Source organism: Ceratosolen solmsi, unplaced genomic scaffold (assembly GCF_000503995.2).
Source record: "Ceratosolen solmsi marchali unplaced genomic scaffold, CerSol_1.0 scaffold17, whole genome shotgun sequence".
NCBI classification, from domain to species: domain Eukaryota; kingdom Metazoa; phylum Arthropoda; class Insecta; order Hymenoptera; family Agaonidae; genus Ceratosolen; species Ceratosolen solmsi.
Window position 1 is genome coordinate 1,578,343 of NW_011948445.1, and position 24,274 is coordinate 1,602,616.

Here is a 24,274-nt window from a genome sequence, read left to right on the forward strand (position 1 = left end):
ATTATTTTTAATAATGTAATATACTATATGTATCATATTTTTAACGATAAATATTATCTATATAGAATAAATGTTTATCATATTTCAAGTATCCATATGCTTTTATTGAGTTCGTGTATAAAGCAATGTTATTAATTGAGACAGTAATTATAAATACTATAGTAGTTGTTGTTCTCGACAGTTAAAGCTGAATTAACATGTTTAATTTCATAAACTGTATCGAATGGAAAGTGAGACATAATGTATTGCAAATTGATCTAGATGCATTGAAAGCACGATAGTGCAAGATTCGTATTGATAATTAAAAGCATTTAGTTGTACTTTTTTGTACGAAATATGAAGTCCAAAGATTATGAATAATAAATAAATTAATTTTTTATAATTTTTTACTTGCCATATATCTTTAATAATTTTACTTTTGGATTGAAAAGATCGAGCGAATTTAACTAAGGGAAAATACAAAGGAACTCTCAATATACTGGAATAAACATATATAGTTAGTACGTAATATAAACAATACCCGATATTATTAAATAATTATTGCATTAGACTGGAATTAATTTATTTTTGGAGTTTTTCATGTAAAAATGATTAAATATTATCGAATTATTTTCATTTTGAATCATTTTTATACAAATTGTTCTAATTATCAAATTTTTATGTGTTAATCAGAATAATGTAATAAAAATTTAGTAATAATTAATGAATAATTAGTCAATTTCATTAAATTTACGCCTGCGTACTATATCCAAGTTTTATAATTCTAAAAATGAAACGTATAATAAGATATAAGATACAAGGATTGAACCAGTCTGAGAAGACTTATCAAATAAATTATATTATAATTGGTTAAAGTCTATTTTTTTCTTTCAGTAAGTTCTGCATTAAAGTCGTATTTTTTGATTGATAATTTGTTTACTTCTATAAAATAATTTGTTTTATGGTTTCTAGTTGCAATTGTAGGAATATGCAGCTATAATTTGTTTAATAATTTAATAATTAAATAAACATATGCTTAAAACTTTCACATTTTTATTATTTTTATTATATTAATTATATGGTATTGTAATAATTTATTTTATATAATTTTTTTTTTTATACGAATATAAATCTAAAGTGAATATTTCTAATGGTTTTTAAGTCATTAAATATTAAAACTTGGAAATTTATTATTTAATGCTTGCAAATATTTGGATATTTTAAAAATTATTTTATTAAAATTTTTGATAGGATAGAAAAGATTTGTTGTTTCCAATATAAAAAATCTTTTACTGTTAAAATGTAAGTAATACTTTATTTGCTTATTTATACTTTATTTAAATTGTATATAAATGTATTAAAATATAATTTGTTAAAAATTTATATCTTACAATATTGCAAATTAATTTTTATTGTAAAAACTATTTAATTAAAAATGTTTTTAAAATTTTTTTTAATATTTATTATGTTATAGATTAATATTTAATTTATTCACTTATATAAGTTAATAAATATGCAAAAATATTTAAATATTAAAGTTTCTGGTAATTATAATTTTAATATATTATATCATTTTTTTCAAGATTAAGTAAAATGTCACTATTACATTTGTAATTAATTTAGATATTTTCAATTTATTTACTTTTTATATTTAATATTTCATTTTCAATAAATTTCTTTTTTTTTTTTTAATATAGAAGAGCTTTATTTAGATTAATCAACAATTATAATAATGTAATGATTCTTGAATTAAATGTTATAAAAAATATTTTGAACAAATAATTTGTATAATATTTAAGATAAAACACCAGTAAAATTGTATAAATAAATTTATGTACTTAATATTACATTTAATAAAGATGTATTTTGTAAATATTTAAATAGAATTATATAAATTGACATGATTTATCATTGATACTTTAAAAATTAAGGCATGAACAAATGACGATTAGGAATAGACAGAGATTTTTTAATTAATTTAAGAAGTAATAATATTTAGTTAAATTATAAAAATAATTTAGAAGAGCTTATAAAAGACAAAATTATATATAGATTTGTATATATATAATGTAATTATCATTATTATTAATGAATCAATATTATTTCTTAAGTACTTTTTAATAAATTAATTAATAACTATTTAAATAATTTTATACAATTACTTTTATTACGTAAAAAAATGATTTTTTAACAAAGATTATTGTTTTTGAAATTATATTTTCCCTTTAGATAAAATAAATAGTTATAAAATTAATTATATAATATAATGTTAATCTATTATGATAATTTTAATACCTATTTATGGTTAATGTAATTTAAAATAAATAATACAGTAATTATTTCTGAAAGAATATTGTACTATAATGTAGAAATAAAGTAATAAATAAATATTTTGATTTTTTAAATTGATCTGTATATTTTTTTAATTCTTATTATTTTATTACATTTTGAAATATGTTAAGAATTGAAATGAATCTTAATTATTTTCTTTATATCATAAATATATTCAAATATTTTTCTATCATAAGACTAATGATGTACATTGGTTTATACAGAATTAAAGGTAACTTATTAAATTATATATTTTTTTGAGTTATTGAGATAGTAATTTACAATATTTTCCTACTTTACTGAGATATTGTTTGATTAAAAATCTTTAAATAATTTATCATATTTAAAATTTTTATCATAAAATTTAATGAAATCTTTTTGTATATAAATTGAATAATTATTTTTGAATAACAAGATTTTTATATCTTTTAATATATTTAAAGTGGTAATTTTATTTAATTTTTGTTTAAAATTTTTATATAAAAATTGCAAACTTTTATTGAATTTTAAAATTATTAATATTCTATGACTTAAAATAATGCAAATACTCTGACTTTTTTATATCATTATAAATACAAAATATTTTAATTTAATCCTTTATTAATTGTAGACAGCTCTTATGTTTAGAAATGTTTAGACAAGTTAACTTGTTGAGTATTTATTCTATTTATATATAATTAGGACAAAATTTATTATATTTATTTTAATCCTTGTCCTAGTGTAACATTCTTTAGTTTAATAGTAAATTATCTAAGTGCTAGTGGATTTATAGTAACACTATGAGTAGACTATGAATCAAATTTAGATATAACATATTAATAGTTTTAGGTGTATCTTAAAAATATTAAGAAATTTTATAATACTAGTATTACTAATAAAAATCATATTAAATACATCAAATTTCAAAATAATTAGTTAATGCTATATACCTCAAATAATTGATTATATTTATATCATCAGTATTTATTAAGTTTAAAAATTTGCAGATGCTTATTTTAATTTAAATACCATATAAAATATATATATAATTATATATTATTATATATTTAACTACATTTTTAATTTTTCATATTTATTTAAACAGTCTATTGCTTAGACAAATTTTAAATCATATAATTGAACATTTCATTAAGGAATAAAGTATTAAGAGCTTTGTAATTATTTAGGCACGTTAAAAACAAAATTTAAAAGTAAATAGCATGTGTTTGAAGAAAATATAGAGATACAAGTTTAAATACATATTACACAGAACCAATAATTAAATACTCCAGTTGTTAATGTAACAATGAGTTTATCAATATTGTTTATAATTAGTCAATTTCATCGTTATCAGTTGTACATATTTTTATATACTTCTATCAATGATAGACAAAGTTAGATTATGACATTGGTGTATTGTCAATGATGTTTTGTTGGATTTGTTTGTAAAATGTTGTTATTTAAATTTCTACTTAGTTTCTCTATAATTATAAAGATCTGAATCCAGATTACTTATAAAATAGAAGGCTATCACTCGAATTCTTGATTGTAATCTATTTTGTTATTTACAAAAAAATAGAAAATATTTTTTAATTAAAAGTATCAACTGCAATTTTTTTAGTTGTATTAATGAAAATAGAAATATAAGTTTGTACTAACAACTCAAATTAGTTACATAAAAAATCAGTTTAAAATTCTCAAGAATTATTCATGTAACAAAGAGATTAAAGTGTCTATTTGACCTTGATGTTATTGAAAAATTAAAAAAATTGTATTTTCTATAAATCTAATTCCTTTAAAAATGCAGTATAGGTGAAGTGGAATGAACCACAAAAAGGTAGTTTTTGAATATAATATATGAAAAATTCAAATAATTATGTAGTTTTATAATTACTTTTAATTAAATTTTTTAAAATTTTTTTTCATATTGCCCAATTTCGATTTTTGAAATCCAGAATATTGCCATTTTGGCTATTTTAAAGAAAGAATATCTTTAAGATATTCCACATACAATTACTTATTTTAATTTATTATAGTTAACTTAGTATCTTTTACTATAGAAGATATTTTGTATCTGGTTGTGTTATACAAAATTTTAAATAAAAATATCTTTAAGAATGATCACGGAACGATAGTGTTTAAGCTATTTGGTAAGAATTTTAAAATTTGTACACAAATATGATAAATTTATTGAAACGAAAGTTTTTTAAATATATATAATTTAAATAAATAAATCTTTAACGAACTTAGGCTGCACAAATAAAAATATAATAATTTTCTACGTAAAACCTTATACAATACTTTTCTTTATGAACTCATTTAAAAAAAAGGTTTTTTTGGATATGCTTATTGATATGCTTCAGTATCAGTGATATAATTTGCTACTAAATAACAGATGATAAAAGTAGATGAATATTTTTCATAATGTAATATTATGTAATAGTTGGGGCAATTTTTAAACATGGTTTATTGAGTAAAATAAAATTAAAAAATTGAATTTTCTGATCCCTTTCAAATTACATTTCATTTTAGTCAATTTATCAGTATTTGTTGTAATTTATAAAAAAAAAGATGCAATTTTTGTTTAAAAATCTATATTAAAAAAATAGGCTTTGCAACAGAAGATTTTCAATATTTTTTTCATAATAAATTTAATATTTTAAATATTTCTTAATTATTTAGATATAATAATAAAATAGTTATAAATTTAGATATTAATTTAAACTTCTATTCTTGATATTTTAGGTGCGAAGAAATAACAACAGTAGACAATAGACATCACTTAAATGCATCTGCACCCAATATACTTGATGATGAAGTGCCTTCTTTACATTCCAATTATAACTTTACTAGTTCCACATTTGAAGGTAATGTAATTTGAACGAATGTAGTATACAATATTTATGAATAATGATAAATTTATATTGATTTTTTTACATAATAACATAAAATAAATGTGTAGTAAAATAATATAAAAAATTATAATATAATCTATAATATATAATTATAATAAAAAAATATTATATTTACATATATATATATATATATATATGTAAATATTTTCATATAAATATATTCACTTAGAAATATTTTTTTTTTTACAATTAAGCAAACGTGTATGGAACAAAATTTTATTGTACAATAGTTTTGAAAAATTATGTATAAATTTTTGGTAAGTAATATTTTGATTGTAATGTCAGTCAATAATACATGTCAAATTTACATATTAAATAATATATTCAAGAGAAAGAAATATCTTGCACTAATATTATTTTCTCTTGAAATTTGGGCATACATAATAAAATATTTCTAGTTTTCTTTTATTGTTCACTTTTAAAACACTTCGTTTAGAGAAACTGTGATGCTATTATGTAATAAATATAGTATATAAAAATAAATTCAATTCAGCATTATTTTGTTTGGCGATATATATTGGTTCTTAAATACTTATAATTTATAAATAATATGTTCATAATTATGACTTTTATAGACAACATAATGTACTTTAATAACTTTATCATAAAAATATCATATCTTATTTTCAATAATAAAAATTAAAATAATAAGTTGATTTTTCTAGACCATTTTGCAGGATTATATATTTTTAGAATGAAAAGATTATATCCATTTCTTTATGAGAAATTGGAAAAAGCAATAACAGTAGAAAATGATATCTCTTGTTATGGTACAAAAAGAAGAGAATAGATGAAAATAAGTTTTATTTTACGGATAAGTGTATAAATATTAATTTATAATAAAAACAAAAAAATGTAAATAGTGATAAAGAACTAATAAAAGAAATAATCAAGACAGAGAGAGAGAGAGAGACAGACAGAGAGAGAGAGAGAGAGAGAGAGAGCTGAAACATAAAAAATAATGGATGAATAGCAAAATTTAGTTTGCAAACTAAAGTTATTTCCCAAAGGGATGATATAATTTCTTCAGGGAAGCTGTAAATGACTGAACGTCTAAAAATTTGAACAATTATTTTTAACGAAAACGGTTTTTATATAATACCTTTTGTATTCAGTAATGCAAAACATTTAAATTACTAAAATATATTCTCCATGGAGTCACACTCATATTAAATTATATAATGAATTATATTATAATATAAATAATTTATATATATATATACAGCAGCAATTAACAACTTGCAACATTTTTTTTATTTATGTTTATATTTAATAAAAATATTACAAACAAATGAAATTGAATATGTATATGAAATATATATATTTTTATAAAATGAGTTATTAAAGAATTCAGTTATATACATTTTTCGTAATGAAAAATAAATTCAAATTTTGAATCATTAGGTATCTATTGAAATCTATTGAAGTAAGTTGATCTACATTTCTATATAAATAATTTTAATATAGTAAAAATGACATTTTAACGATCATGTACAACAGACTTTTAAATTACTTCATAAACGCAATTAATCATTTGAAAGATATTGTTGGTCTAGATAAAAGTATAAAGAAAAAAGGTTTTAATTTTTTTTCAATAAGGTAATATGGATAATATAGGTAATATAGGTAATATAATAATATGGAAATGCAATGAACATAACAAAAAACTTCAATTTTAAATATACCTATAATCTTCATATTACACAGTGCACTCAACGACATTATTTTAGAAGTCTTTCATATAAAATCGATCATAATTTAAAATTTATTATGCAAGTATGTGAAATTAGTTTATATTAAGTAAATTAGTACTTTTCTAACATAAAAGTTCTTTAAATACATAATACTATATTAATTTGAAACCAATAAAGTTTGTATGAATATTATTATTATCTTATATATCTGAGTATATCAAAAAATAAATAATTATGTAATGTTATGATATAAAATGACACAAGGGATTGAGTGAAAAAAGAAAATGAAATGTTAGTTTACGAATTGAGTAAATGTATGCTTTAATTTGCATAATAAGTTATATATATATATATATATATATATATATATATATATATTAAATAAAAATAATCATAATAATGCTTTAAATTAAATATTTAATCAAGGTTAATATCAAACAAAATATTTATTTTGAAGATTTGATTTATGGTATATGAGTCAAGTAGCAAAAATTAAAGCTAAAAGAGGATCATCGATACTAAGAATATTAAAATGAAGTTAAATAAATCTACACTTTATAAAGATATTTTTAATCAACAATTTATTGTTGAAAAATATGTTAATAAATTTGTAAATAGAATATGTTTGGTCAACATGGATCTAAAATTTTTAAAAACAGCTAAACGTAAATAAATAGAAAAATTAATGGTAATTCAAATATTGGTACAATTGAAGCAATTTGAATATTATCTTATGTTATTTTACTTAATTTATACGTTATCTAAAATTTGAATTATTGAATTGTAAATATTTTAGAAAAAAATATTTTTTAAAATATTGAATAACTTTAGTGATACTGATAATGACTTCTTTTTTCGTGTATATTCATTTAAGTCTTATGACAGAATATTTAATTGTAAAATAACATCGAATTTAATCTTTTGTTAATGTTTTAACTTTTTTACAGTACACTAAGAATTATGAAATTTAATCAAATCTTGGATAGTTATTTTTATTAACAAGTATAAATAATTTTTAACAGTAATTATGTATTACAGGCATTTTAGAAATGTCAACATCTGATAATACAATACGATTTAGTGGTCATACACTTGATAAAGCTACAAAAGCAAAAGTAAGTTCAATAAATATTATTTTATTTTTACCATATTCATAAATTTATTCTTTGCTTATAATTACTAAATTATCGACATTATTAAAACAAATAATATTATATTGTCTGACTATTAATATTATTTAAACATTAACATTAATTATTTTAATAATTTTTTGTATTCGAAGTATTATTGGTGTCTATATAATTTCTTATGAGTTAACAATATTCCAATTCTTTCCCAATGTTAATTATCATGACTTCTTCCCCTCTCCCAAATATTTGTATAGTAAGTGTTAGATTAAATAATTAAGCATGATTATAAAATACAATTAAATCTATTATATCTATATCTACATATAAATCTCCATAATTATTGATAGAATTATTAGTAAAAAGTATATTTCAATTAGACAATAATAAAAAATCAAGGAATTATTTTATTTTCAAATAATGAAGATTTAATGTCTCAGCAAAAAAGTGATAATTACTCAGTATAAAATTTAGTGGTTGGTCATAGTTATGCTGTATTTAATTATCTACAGAAGAGAAATTGATATTCTTGTAATAATAAATGAATAGTTATTAGTAATTATAGTAGAGTAACTGATAGAAATATTCAAAGATAAATTTAGTATTTTAATTGTTTATACATTATATAAGAACTGATCAGTAAGAATTCCTAACTGATTATTGCTTAGATACTTATATATATGAAAAAGCAGTCCATAATTATGATAATTTTTTTAACCATGATGGCACATAACTACACTTAAGTATTTACTTCAGTAATCTGATCTAAAAATAAAATGTTTGTTTATATTCTCTTCCCTGTAAAATGCATATCATGAAATATTTTATATCGGTGATCCAGAATCAAAAAAAATTTTAAGTATAAATAAAAAGTATATAAATTTAGTTTTTAACTAATTGATATTAGTTTTAGCTATAACAAGAAACTTTAATTCTGGTGAAGTATAAAGCAAATGTAATACATCTTTTATTGATGAGAAATTGAATTATAACTATTAATTGCAAAAAATACATTAGTACGAGTAAACACAGACATAACAATTTATAGCTTGAACAATATTAAACACATTACAATTAAATATCAAAACATTGTTTTTTATATATCCTCAAGATTTATTTGCAGTTCTTAATACAATTATATTAAAATTTTTTTAATAAAAGTTACAGTTTAAAATCAAAGACAAGATAATGAACATAAAAAATTTCTTTTATGATTAATATAAATATATTTATTTTACATTATTTATATTACTTATGGCTAATATAAATATATTTTATATTTTTATATAATTTTAGTATAAACTATAGCTACAACTATTTTCAGTATCCAAGACAAATTTTTTTTCCTTAATATTTATAAAATATGTATAATTTGATTGATGCGATAATAACAAAAATTAATTATTTCGGTGATAAATTATTATTTTAATTATTTTGTTATATATATGTATTTATGTTAATACAATAGAAAATATTTTTGATTACTTAAACTATTTTAAATAAATAATTTCATTAAATATGAATATTTTTGAAGATTATAGAAAAATTTCAGTAAAGTTCTTCTAGATGATTTTAAATAAGTAGAAATAGATTTTAGTGATTATTTAACAAACAAAGTAAGTAATTGATAAAGGCAAGTATTTGATATTAATGAAATAGTTAATGATAAAGTCCAAAAATACATATGTATGCAACTTATTTTATAGTCTTATAGAGTATTTAATTTGTATGAGTAACTATTATGCATCAATAATTTAATAATTTTCGATAAGAAGAAAAATAGCATACTCACCGTTTTTAAATTAGTAGCTTTGAAAATTCGATGGTAAATATTTTTGTAAGCATCTAGATCTTGCTGGTATATTTAAATTGAAAGTGGGTAGTATTTATAGTTGATTGTTCTCATTATCTTTATTTTGATAAATTATTCCTTTCCTATATGGTGCTATATATAGATTAATTTTCCATTTTTCGATTGTAACAGTAATTCATCCTATTTTACATTGTACTATTATTATAAATGCATATCAGCAGCTCTAATATATCTGTGTTGAATATTAACTTTACTCAAGAAAATATATCTTATACGTCGTATACAATTTTTATTTACATTATTACATTAAATTATTTAAATTTTATATAAATAATAAAAAAACTATAAATAAAATTATATAAATTATAAAAATACTATAAGAATGAAATTATATAAATTATAAAAATATATAAACTAAATTAATTTATATTATTTTTAAACAAGTATAAAAGTAATATATTTAAAAATTATTTTTATTTCAGGTAACGTTAGAAAATTATTATAGTAATCTCATTGCCCAACACATAGAAAGAAAACAAAGATTAGCAAAATTAGAAGAGTCTTTAAAAGATGAAACACTTTCGGAACAGCAAAAGCAAGAAAAACGATTGCAACACGCACAAAAAGAAACTGAATTTCTTCGTTTAAAACGTTCAAGACTTGGGGTTGAAGATTTTGAACCTCTTAAAGTTATTGGTAGAGGAGCTTTTGGGGAAGTAAATATTAATTTAATATTGTATTTCAAATATATATATTTTGTTATTAATAGAGGATTAATTAGATTTCATAAATTATGTAATTTTATAACGTTATTGAAAATCTATGGATGACTCATTTAAAAATATTAAATAAAATTATAGTAATAAAAAATTCATAATCTTTATAAAGTACAAAAATTAATATACTGTTAGTTTATTTTTATATAAATTACTATTTTAAATGAACGTTTTATTTTAATTTTTTGTTAATTTTTTAATTTGAATTAAACATTATTTATTTACCTATACATTGAAATATAATAATTGATATTAAATATACAACTTTCATTCTCTGATACATAGCCTTGTCGATATTTTTAATGTTGTTTAATAGAATAAAGTTTTATTACATAACCTTAAGAAATTGTTTTGCAATATATTAAATTTATAATGAATTAAAAAAAAATTATAATTTCATAAAATGAATGTTATATATGTGTGTGTATATATAGTAATAGATTTTTGTAAACATTTATTTATAGTGTTGTTTTTGACATTTTGTTCTAAATTGTGATAAACTTTCTGAAGTCGTTAAACATCTGGTAAACTCAAGTCATTAGACATCTGGAAATAATTGTTACACCCAAAATTTAGAAGTAACGGTATACAAACGCATTCACTGTTATCAAGTCTAGCCATACTGTAGCTTGGATAAGTCAAGCGAGAGCGCTTTAGTCTTTCACAGAGGTTCCTCTTGGCGTGAAAGCCACGAGAAGACTACTCTCTCTGATTGAAGGCGCAGCCGTTAGGGGCGCTGCAAGTAGAAAAGTGCTCTAAAGACGCCAAAGTCAGAGGCGCTATGATTGGAGACGCCAAAGAAGCAAGCGTTCCTTAAGTGGACGCCGTGGTCAGCGGATTGCATTTAACTAAGAAGTCTTTTATGAGGGGCGCTACGGAGAGCGGATGCTCTCTCTTACGAAGGATGCCGCAGAAGATGTCTGTCTTAATAAAATCCATAGATGAGGCGCTATCTTTTACGAAAGACGTCACGGAGGACGAACGCACTCACTCAAGCTGAAGTCCTCAAGGAAGAAGGAAGAAGGAAGAAAGAAGCTCCCTCGGCAGAATCGGCAATTAAGCCCTTTGTGCCACCACATAGCAGCTCTTGGTGCCCTAGCCACCTGTCTGAGTAGACTGCAAGGATCCTGTGCCAAAGCGCACTTCTCATACCAGGGGCCATAGCCACCTAACACTCACCAGAGTTGATTTCAAGGATCTAGTACCAACGAGCACCTTTTCAAGAAGGATACCACAATCAAGTTATCACCATGTGGCACTACACGAAGATGTGTCAAGAGATTTACTACCTCTTATAAGTGTAATAATTTATCAACAAGCATACTAGGTTAAGAGGATCTGAAGATTTACGACCACCTGCCCCTACATGTAGTGCATGCTAACACCACAGGGCAATCACCATAGAACTGCAAGATCACAACGATTCTCAACACCAACTTAGAATCATTATATTGTAGTTTGTAAAGAAAAAACGCAATAAACAGCACGAAAAGCAGATGGTTAAATATTTAATTAATGCGCTACACCTTCTACTTGCTCGCACTTTTTCTCCCACCTTTACAACTGGTGGTCTTAGTCTAATTCTAAACATTTGGTCCTTCGAATCCAATGAGTGGAATTCTAAACACATTTACTGTATTAATTTTTAAATAGATTTTAAATAGACTATGTATGTTTTTTATACATTTTATTAGCAATCGTTCCGATTATAAAACGAATAGTTTATTTAAAATGGTTTCAAAAACGATATTTGTCAGACAATTAAAAAAATTCAATAAGAATAAACTAATGTACTTATTTTATATAATACGGATTGTGATATAGTAGTGGTATAATTCATTCGTTTCATGTTTACACAAATAGCCACCAATATGAAGTACTGTGTATGTCGATACCTTTTGCCTGAAACTTTTCCTTTGGTCTTCTTTCGTTCCTTTCATTCTTTACCATATATTTCACGAAATTACACTTTATACTTTTCTTCCCATTTTTGTGGTATTTTACATTTGTTATTTATCTACCTTATATTGAGACTCAAATTTATTCTTTTAATTCATCAATTTTCATTTCTCGCCTAGTATTGGACTCTACTTTATAATTGTCGGGTTTTTATGAATTTTTTTCGGCATTGATTTATTGTCTTTATATATTATAACTTCGAGCAGATGTGTGTACATATATAAATGTTAACTTGCCGAATCAGATATCGGAATTCGTATTAATTGTATATTCAGTATAACTTTAAACATTTTATTATTGTTAATTGTAGAATGGGATATCTTAGTAGAACTACAAAAAATTTACGATTTGGAATAAATTATCTAGTTATACTTGAATCAAGGAAATATATTAATAATATATTTTGATTTGTAAATAGTTTCTTTTTTGTAAAATGTAGAAATCTAAATATAAAAAATAAATGAAAAAAAATTATAGAGTGCTTGTTTTAAATATAGTCAGTAATATCGGTTTACATTTAAAATTTCATGTAATTTTAATGTAATTTTATGCCAAGTTCCTCATGAATTTTGTTTTTATAATTTTAAGTTTGCAAAAGTAAATTTTTAATTCAGATTACTTTCTGAGAAATTGATTGTTTTTATATTTTTGTCTTTTCTTGTATATAAAATACTTTTTTTTATGGATGGATTATTTAAATTTGTATGTGTTAAATTATTATATTATGAATTACATTGTTCTTGCAAATAATAATTTATTCATACTTATATCTATGTTAGCTTTCAAATTTATGTATTAGTTTAGTTCAAAATTGTTTATATCAATTTGTTATTATTATTACATAGTATTATAATATATAGTATTATTTATTAATACTTTATGTGAACAAATTGTATAGATCGTTGTGAAATATTCTAATATTTCAATTTTTTTTTACAACGTTTAAATTTCAAAAATAAATGATAATACGTTTCTACTGTTAAAATTCTTTTAGATAATATTTAGAGAAATTTTATATATTTTTTATAAATATAACCTATTAATATTGATGTTAGGTAAGGCTCGTTCAAAAGAAAGATACAGGACATGTTTATGCTATGAAAATACTACGAAAAGCTGATATGTTAGAAAAAGAACAAGTTGCACATGTGAGAGCCGAAAGGGATATTTTAGTAGAGGCCGATCATCAATGGGTAGTTAAAATGTATTACAGTTTTCAAGATCCTATAAATCTGTATTTAATAATGGAGTTCTTACCTGGAGGTTAGTACATTTTTATTTGTTTATTTTATTTTTCTTGAATTTTGAAAACTTTTTAATAATTTTTATTGACTATTGTATTTATAATATTTTTCAAGAGTTTAAAATATATTATAGAAGTATTCCATTATTCAGTGTAATGCAAGAAAATTAATTATACATTATTTAATCTTATTGTTCTATTGCAGGTGATATGATGACACTTCTTATGAAGAAAGATACTTTGTCCGAAGAATGTACACAGTTTTATATTTCTGAAACATCTTTAGCTATTGATTCTATACATAAACTTGGTTTTATTCATAGGTAAGTATTAGATTTAAATGTAATAAATTCATGTATATTTTGTATTTTTTAAGGAATTTTGTGTACAGACACACATACATCACACGATTTGGAATTAATAAATACATTTATTGTTAACATTTTCGAATCATAGATTATAACTACATTACAACCATGAACGTAGTTTGTACATATATATTTTCTAATTATATTTTATTAAATTCTTTATTACTTTTATTTTGGCACATTTTCTGTTTTTATTTTCAAACCAATTTACTATAATTATTGCACTTAGTATAATAAAATAATACAATTAATGTCTGTAAATATTTTTGTATCTACATAACTATAATTTATAATATATGATTTACCAAAATATTTTATTAGTGAAAAACATTCATTATTTCAAATAGTTTATAAATATGAGTATATTAATGTTTATAAAGTTTGCAAATTTATTTTCTACAGTAAGCATATTTTCAACAATTGTACATTATTTTCTTAAGATAAGACAATATAAGCAAGAAAGAAATATAAATCTGATTTTTTTTATTCATTTAATTATTAAAGATATATTATTTTAAATAATTTTTGAACAGTATTTTAAAAAATTAGCTGTAATCCTACAAGTGTCAACTAATTATTTTACAATGAACGAATGCGTCGATTATCTGCAATCTGCAATCTGCAATTGGATGAATTTTGTAAAGCTATAACAAGATCAATTAGTTTTGTTTGTAATTGTGTTCAGTATAAATTATATATTGAATACGTAAAAATAATAATGTTAGTAAATATTGTAAACAATGCAATGAAAAGAATACACGAGTGTATTAAAATAACTTCAATATTTATTGAAACCAATATTCTATTAGGCTTTGAAATATTTATTTACAATTTTTTAATAAAAATTATATCTACTATTTTATTATAGCTATAATTAAATTTTTCTGCTTATAATCTACTTTATGGTAATCAATTCACAATTAAAACAATTATATGACATTAATTTCATCAATGATGACCATATTTTTTAATATTGATTTTGCTTTGATTCCTTGTTAGTAATGGTAGCTCACAATTGTATTATTTTATACAGAAACATCTTACTTTTTAGATTTTAAATATTTCAGTTAATTATTCGAATACATTTGAATATTCATATAATATTACAATGTGAATCTTATTAGATTAAAAAAAAAAAAAGAAAATCAGGAAAAAACAATTTCTACATTTAAATGCTGTCTTCAAATGTAAAGCCTATATTTATTACAGGTTGCTTTAAAATCACTACAAGTGTAAATTGAAAGTATAATATTATAGATAAAATTGAGAATAATTTGAAAATGCTGGGAAGTTTATTATATTTGTGAAATCTTCATTTGGAAATAAAACATTTTAAGTTTTTTTTTTGAGTATTATGTACAGCTTATAAATTTTTGACTCCATTTAGTTGTAATATGTATTTTTTGAAGCGTTTATTGAAAATATATGAAATTTATTTTAATTATTGTTATACTAATTAGTATTATTCATCATTACAATGCTAACTAAATCTAAATTTGATATTATTAAGACTAAGCTATTAAATATAGAATTATTTAGTTGCAGAAAACAATTTTACCGAAACTGATATTTAAAATTTTTATTGTACACTTAAACTACAGATTTTTATGGTAATTAACAAATAACCAGAAAATTTGATGAAAATTAGATGGCGCGGGAAAAAATGTAGAAAGATTATAATTGTATCTTTCATTAGTATCATATATTAAGTTTACATAAAAGAATAACATTGATTCTATGAAATAATACCTAGGGAGATCAATATTATATTAATTAAAAAATAATATAAAAAAAACATCAAAGGCAACAAAAATAATTATATTGTTACTTTGCATCGATTGAAAGGAAGGTTTATATATATTTTAATTGTAACATAATAAGAAACTACGAGTTACAAAATATAGTATTTTACTGCATATTCTATCAAATTAATAGATATTAGATACGTTCAACTATTGCAAATAACTTCTGATTTATAATCTATGATTTCATGAGTTTGTTTTATAACCTAGATTTGTAACAATTTAATTAGCAATATATTATTTGATGAATAAATTATTTTTAAAAAATTCTACATTGGTCGAAAGTACAGAAGTTAACTTAAAACCGAAAGCCAAATAATTTATGTATATTATAATTTATGCTAATCATGCATATCAAAATAACTAAAAAATCAAAATTAATATAACGCCTATGACAAAAAATGCAGTGTCTATTATCAATTGAAATTTGAGGAATAAAAATTAAAGGTTTCTTAAAAGTATTAACTGCTTCAAGTTCTAAAATTATTACTATAATAAAGATAATTTGATCAATTTGAATAATGGAAAAATGATATTTAATATGAATACTAACAACATTAGGTTATAATAAATAGCATGATAAAAATTAGTCAATAAAACAAAAAGATAAAAAATGAGAATATTTTTCACCCAAGAAAAAATAGATTGATAAAAATAATATTGCCGACTCAAATTCAATGATAGTAATTAAATTATTTAATGCGAAGATGACAATGTTATATCAACATTTAGAGAAAATAATATTGAGATATATACGCTACGTATGAAATAAGAATGAAACGAAAATTTTCTTCGAGATACGTTTAGAATGAAATATTAACAAAATTTTAACAATTATTTCAAAGTTGTAGGAGATGATAAAATATAGATATGTAAATGTTTATTTAATAATGTATAATTTATTACTAGAATTAAATAATATTGATCTCACTGTTTTAGTCGAGATTATTATCAGAACGAGGCAGGTAATTAAATTGACAAATAATTTTATAATATATTTTCTTTGAAGGCAATTTTTTTATTCAATTACGATGTTATTTTTAAGCAGTTTTGTAATACAAACTTTTTACAGTTATATATATATATATGGATTTTTTATTTCTAGTTCTTATTTTAATTTGATTTTTAATCCTAACTTTAATTTTCAAAGATAAATGTTTTAGGTACATTAAAATTGTTATTATTTTTCCGTTGCAGAATGCATCTGTTTTATACGTGAACACCTTCATGTTAATCATAAATTTTAATAGCAGCATTTATAAAATTCATGAAAATGGATGCGCAATAAGTTTTTACTCGAAAGAAAAGTTCTTATTGGAAAGGAAAGATATAAACGAAAGCAAGGACATAAACCATATTTAAAGGTTGGCCCTAACACAGATTGCGTAAATCACAAGATTTGAAGGAATGTATCACTGATACTGAAGTAATTTTAAAAGTTCTGGGAAGGACAATTAATTTGTTAGAGAAACATAATCTTGGTACATCTTACACAGTATAATCTATGGGATTAGTTTTAGTGTACCCGATTTTAAGTATATTCTTGATCTCCATAACGGTCTGTGTAATTTTATATGTAAGCTACAAATTTAGCGCGAAAACAAGCATCAACTTGTTTTGATATCCTTATAGTTTGTATGTGTTTTTAGCGTCCTACACTTTTACCTTTTTTAAGATATTACACCGTTTCTTAGTATTGAATTTTCTTTATTTAACTTAAAAACAAAGAAATTAAAAAAATTTTACTCTGAGTATTTCCTTATCTGGATGAGTAACGAGGCATTGAAAATAAGATCTAGCTATCTAATTTAAGTTATCACTAAAATAACTGCTTTCTTGAATGCCTGGACCACAATGGATATAATTGCCGTAGTTAATATTTGTGTTAATGCTTACATCGCTGCTTTTGTGATCTGTTTTTTAAATACCAGGATAGGCTGAAGGACTAATGGTGATTAAATTTGAGATTCGATACTTTTTTTTAAATTTTATCTGTTCTGTTTCCGATGAGATTTTCAACGATTTTGCAACAATCATTAAAAAATTTTTTTTTTGTTAATTTAATAAAATATTTGTCTACCATATTAAAAATTTAACTTTATTTTTTTTTTGTTTATTTTAGTATTGATTAATTTATTTTAACGTTTGCTATAATAATTCTAATTTATTATTTTTCATTTGATGTTGGCTACAAAGGTTGTGTATTTTGCTTTCAGTCACTATTATATAGGCAATTTTGGAATAATAAGTTATTTGTCAATATATTGTTAGTAGTTTTTAGTTAGTAAAATGCTGTGTTGTACGTAATGAGTAAATGAAATCCCATATATATATCGTCGTTTACAGTTAATTCCATAGAATACGCTCAATATATAATAGCTAAAGCATTATTTTACTACAAATACGTGCGTATATAAAACTAAATGCAATGTCTGTGATGTCAAAGTTTTATATAGTTCGTTAGATAAATATTAACAATTAGTAATTTGACAATTTAAAATTTAATGTAATTTGTTTAATTCAGTAACTATATTGGTTATTTTAAATACTAAAACTTTTATGAATAATTAAAAAATTTCAAATAGAATGTTTAATATTTCCCTATAATTTCGAATAACTTTTAATCATTTATTATATTTTGCATTTACGTCAAATTATAAATTAATTACATTCTTTTATTTTCATTTTAATTCTACTAAAATATTTATAATTAATTTATTTTTCTCTAAGCTAATTACTGATTTTCGTAATATTATCTAGAGCCTTATAATATTAATTACTATTACTCGAAGATAAACTGAAAGATTTTTACTTCCATGTATATATTACTTTATATACTCTATAAAAATATATATATATATATATACATCTTACACATAGATTATCAGTTTAGATAATGATTTAAGATTATATTTGTATTTTATATTTTAAATTAAATATGATTTTTATAAATAATTTATTAATTATATTTATCAATATTTCTTACCATTTAAAAAATATTTAAGTAAAGTTATGCTTAGTATTTTTAATTCAATTTAATTATGTCTTGTAGTTCTAAACTTTGTTTTATTAAATTTGATAATAAAACCGCAGTATTAATGTCTAGTGTGTCGATTATTTTATATATGAAATAAACAAGAAAGTATCCACGTTAATCAACAAAAACATACGTGTATACTAAATTATATAAGTATATATATTGAATGTAGTATATTTAATTATAATTAAATTAATTAATTTAATATAATAATAAATTGTATTATAATGTAATATATTATGTTGTAAAGAAGTTTACGATTAAAATAAAATTATTATATCATAAACTAAAATAAAATAACTAATTTTCCAAAACTGATAATAGTTTATACAAGTTTTTGATAAGTGTACAGTGTTCTATGATGAATACTCTAATATAAATATAAGACGATAAATCAGAAAAAGGGGAAATTTTAACAGCTATTAATCATTGGCTGAATAAGTAGAGCTATATATGGTTGAAAAGAATAAGTGTACCAATAACAGGGTAAATTTTACAATATAGATATTTATTATGTTCCATATATCTATTATCAATATATTTTACATATTCTATATGTTTTTTCTATTATATCTATATTGTTGTATTTTAGTTGTTATGGCCATTGATAGAAAATATACGAGTATTTAATCATTTTCATGCATTCTGCTATTTGTTTAAATACTAAATGAAGTTCATGTTACATTTTAAGTTAGATAAATTATATTTAAAATATGAGGTTTTGAGCAAAGTTTGTAATATATAAATTGTAAGTAATTATGTAATAAAAATTTGTTAACTAAATTATCAGTTTTAATTTCTTAGCAAAAACTAAAGATATGAATTATATTTTTAATATACATCTTTTAAAAATAAGTAATATAAAATTTTCATACCATTATGTACTTGGTAATTATGTGAATACTGGATATAGCTAAAAATAATATGTAATATGTAATGGAATCATAAATAAATGAATGATACATTATAAAATAAATAAATAGGAATTCTATAATGTTACTAGTTAATTTTTCAAAACAAATCTAATTGATCTTAGAAACTTATCAAACAATTTATTCGAATGAAAATTTCTCTTTCATAATATTGAGCAAAAAATAAGGGGTTTCATTGACATTTTCAAATTATGTTTTAAAAGGATATCGATCAATTTGAATTTAAAGTTATTTTGAAACTTGTTTATATATCGTTTTTTTACAAAAGATTCTTTTACTTTGTAGCTATTTTAGAATACTGTTAGTTTTGATACGTTTATTCTATCTCATATATATATATATATATATAATTATAAAAGAGTTATAAGATGTATTATAATATGCCTTATACCTATTTCAGAGATATAAAACCAGATAATCTTTTATTAGACGCTCGAGGACATATTAAATTATCAGATTTTGGTCTATGTACAGGATTGAAAAAATCTCATCGAACTGATTTCTATAGAGATCTTAGTCAAGCAAAGCCATCCGATTTTAGTAAGAAGTCAAATACTTAAATTAACTGAATATTATGAATTTAATATAGAATAATGAACGTGTATTTCAACATATTCATTATAGTAGTATTGTTTACGAATGATTATACATGACAATATGTAATATTTAGTATTTTTTTTACTTTTCCTTTTTTTCATTTTCAGATATTTCTATTAATTAATACTTAATTAAAACTTCTTAATTCATAAAATATACAGCCTAAAATTAATGCAAACAGATTTACTTTTCGTCTGAAATAAATTTGTCAATGATTTAAATATTTTTAATAAAAATTAATTCAAATAAGTTTTCTTTTATAAAAAAAAAACAAAATAATAGGTTTCACTCAAATAGCGTAAGGATTGCATATAGTATCACTTAAATTTTTACTTTATCGCCAGAGTTACGAAATATACATTATAAAAGATACAGTTTTACTTTAAATAATATATTAGTAGCTAATAACTGATATAATACATAAAATATATCAATGTAAATGCAGTTACAAATTATGAAAGCATATTCTAATTCTTAACGAGAATTTATGAATCTAAAGCGTGAATAAATAGATTTACACTAAAACGATTGTAAATTACATCTCCACTAAAATCGTATCCTAAGCTGTATTTGGAAGACTTAATGTAAGATAACGTAATTAAACATAGCTTATTTAGATATAGTTTTTATATTCTATTACTTATATTTTGCATTAAAATTCTAGAAGTTGTTTTGTATTACCAATTACTTAGGAGACAGAATGAACTGTATTTGAAAATGTTTTTGGAAAGAATATGTTTATGAAGGCTTACTGAGAACACAGCATTGGTTAAGAAAAAAGTATATAAATTTGGTGTTTTTTAATATTTTTTAATTTTATCAACGTTATAATTCCGTATAGTGTATATTAGGAAACCAGATATAAATTATATAAATTTACGTGTAAGTATACAGTTTCATAAGTGGATTTATCTGCGATACATATTTCATTAAGGTTTAACAAAAACAATCGTACTAACTATTATGAGTATCATATATTTAATCTTTCGATGAAAACTTAATATTCTAACTTGTATATATCACTAGATAATATGACGAGTCATTAAGTAAATAAATATCAAATTATGCGAATAAATCAAGCTGCATATACAATAAGAATAATAAATTCCTAATACACCATCAAAACAAATTTTTAAGGTTTTATTCTATCAGTAGGTACTAGGAATATTTGTTTGAGTAATGTGGATTGAAGATCAACTTAATATAATACCGAATGTAATGAGTAAAAGATTCTTTTTAAATATAATTTGAATATAATTTTGTACGTGTATTAACGAAATATTGGTGCAAAATGAACCGTATTAATAAAAACATAATCAATGCATCTATTATAAATGATCAATATAGATCATTTATATAGATCAATAGATCTATATAATCAATAGATTATATAGATCAATATAGATACTTAAATAATTTATTTTAAGTCTTCAATTTTTTTGCACAGTATGGTTGTATTAAAGTTTCTTAAAACGTAAAGGTACTGTTATTTTACACATAGCTTATTAATATCATACGAAAGTTTGAAGTTTTTTGAAATTATATTCCAATACTTCTATTTTGTTCTGTGTTTAATTTATAACACGAATATTATTATATAACATTATGTAACATAATATTTAAAAAAATAAATATCACATATATTTATAAATTCATTATTACATATATTCAATTTTTTGTAGTGGCATCGTGCAGTAGTGATAGTAGTGGTGCAATGGATAGTAAAAGACGAGCTGAAAGTTGGAAAAGGAATCGTAGGGCACTAGCGTATAGCACGGTTGGAACTCCTGATTATATAGCTCCTGAAGTATTTCTTCAAACTGGTTATGGTCCAGCTTGTGATTGTTGGTCCTTAGGTGTAATAATGTATGAAATGTTAATTGGTACGAATCTTAAAGTTCTTGTTTTCAAAAAATAATTTTAATTTTACAAAAGTATCATGCGTTTTACATTAATAAAATGCTTATTGAATTTCAATTTTAATATAGTTAATTTTGATTATAATTTATTCAAGTTTAAAGAAATCAATAAGATATGATTTTACTATTTTTATAAAAAATATCTTTATGAAAACATTTATTTTAATTATTTAGATGATTTTTATTATATAGATTATTTTTAATAATAAAAAATAAATGCAATAATCTTTATCAGTTTGGTTGAATATAACAAATTGTCTTTATGATATAGCTACTTCATTATATTAAACTTAAATATAAAATTTTTATAATGAACTAATTTTTGCAGAACTCTTTTCATTATTTAGAATTTAGTTAATATTTGTTTTTTGTTAATGTCGGATAAATTATTAAAATTGTAATTTTTATTGTATGCAATTTTATGTATTATATAATTTGTAATTAAAATTGTATGAATTTATTATAAGCTATAATTCGTAATAGAAGTGATATATTTAATTTTACAACATTACAATTTATTTCGCAACAAAATTTATTGCCAACTAGATTTTAATAGCAGTACAATTAGTTTTTTATCAATTAAATATGTTAAATTGTTGAGAAGATAACTATTATAATGCAACTAATATATCAATTATGAAACAAATAAATTAAAGTCTTTCACTTTACTATATTATAGGATATCCACCTTTTTGTAGTGAAAATCCACAGGAAACTTATAAAAAAGTTATGAATTGGAGAGAAACTCTTATTTTTCCTCCAGAAGTACCCATCAGTGAAGAAGCTAAAGATACTATAATTAAATTTTGTTGTGAAGCTGATAGACGATTAGGTAAGTTGAAAATGTATACTTAATTTATATAATATATTATTTTTAATTGATATTAATGGTACAGGAGCTCAAAGGGGGATCGAGGAATTAAAACTAGCCCCTTTTTTTCGTGGTGTTGATTGGGATCACATTAGAGAGAGACCAGCAGCTATTCCAGTTGAAGTAACGTCAATAGATGATACTTCAAACTTTGATGACTTTCCCGATGTTAAACTTGAAATAAGTAAGCGATTATTACTGTATTTAATATTCTTTAGTTTGACTAATTGATAAGCGATTTAAATATTTTTATTTAGTTACATTACATCTACTAAATAGAAAATGTATAAGTAAACATTTTCGCTTTAGACATTAAAATTACTTTTTCATAATTACATGAATTAAAAAGAAATATTTATTATTTAATTTATTATATACAAAGTTTTATTATAAATAAACAATAAATAAAATATCAACAAATTTTTTTGTCGATATATTATATCAGTTATTTAATTTAACCTAAACGTATTCAATATCTTATACTTCCAATTTTTTATAATATTGCGTATGAATGTATTTTAATTCGAATAATTCACTTGTTATTATCTTTATTATATCGTAATATGTAACTATAATTTTATTATTATATTTATTATAGCGTCAGCTCCGACTTCACAAGATGGAGAAGTTATTTATAAAGACTGGGTATTCATAAACTATACTTTTAAAAGATTTGAAGGTTTAACCCAACGTGGGACTACAAATAAAAAATAGCAATTATGACAGTTTCACTTCAACTATATGTACAAATGAGTCTTCGTTGATCAGAATCACATTTACGTTAATTATTAATTTAAAGTGTAAAAAAATATTACTTTAAGTATTTAAATGGTTTTAATAATTTTAATAAGAATTTTCATAGTTATGAATAGTTCTTAGTTATGCTAATTAGGTAAATATCTTAAAAATAAATTTACAATTAAAATTACGCA

At 21.5% G+C, this 24,274-nt stretch overlaps 1 protein-coding gene across 1 annotated transcript; it reads left to right on the forward strand.

Annotated features, from left to right (window-relative positions):
* The first annotated feature begins 1,213 nt into the window (after nucleotides 1-1,213).
* trc (Serine/threonine-protein kinase tricornered) lies at nucleotides 1,214-24,274 on the forward strand. Its single transcript, XM_011504461.1, has 11 exons — nucleotides 1,214-1,281; nucleotides 5,035-5,156; nucleotides 7,937-8,013; nucleotides 10,321-10,554; nucleotides 13,629-13,836; nucleotides 14,022-14,139; nucleotides 20,356-20,495; nucleotides 22,235-22,435; nucleotides 23,151-23,303; nucleotides 23,368-23,526; nucleotides 23,941-24,274. Coding segments are annotated over exons 1-11 (1,530 nt in total). The 5' UTR covers nucleotides 1,214-1,279; the 3' UTR covers nucleotides 24,057-24,274.

Bases quoted from the DNA above. Each gene is read 5' to 3' on its own strand.
- trc (XM_011504461.1), top strand. The intron at 14,140-20,355 runs GTAAGTATTAGA...TACCTATTTCAG, and splicing joins AAACTTGGTTTTATTCATAG to AGATATAAAACCAGATAATC. The intron at 22,436-23,150 runs GTACGAATCTTA...ACTATATTATAG, and splicing joins AATGTATGAAATGTTAATTG to GATATCCACCTTTTTGTAGT.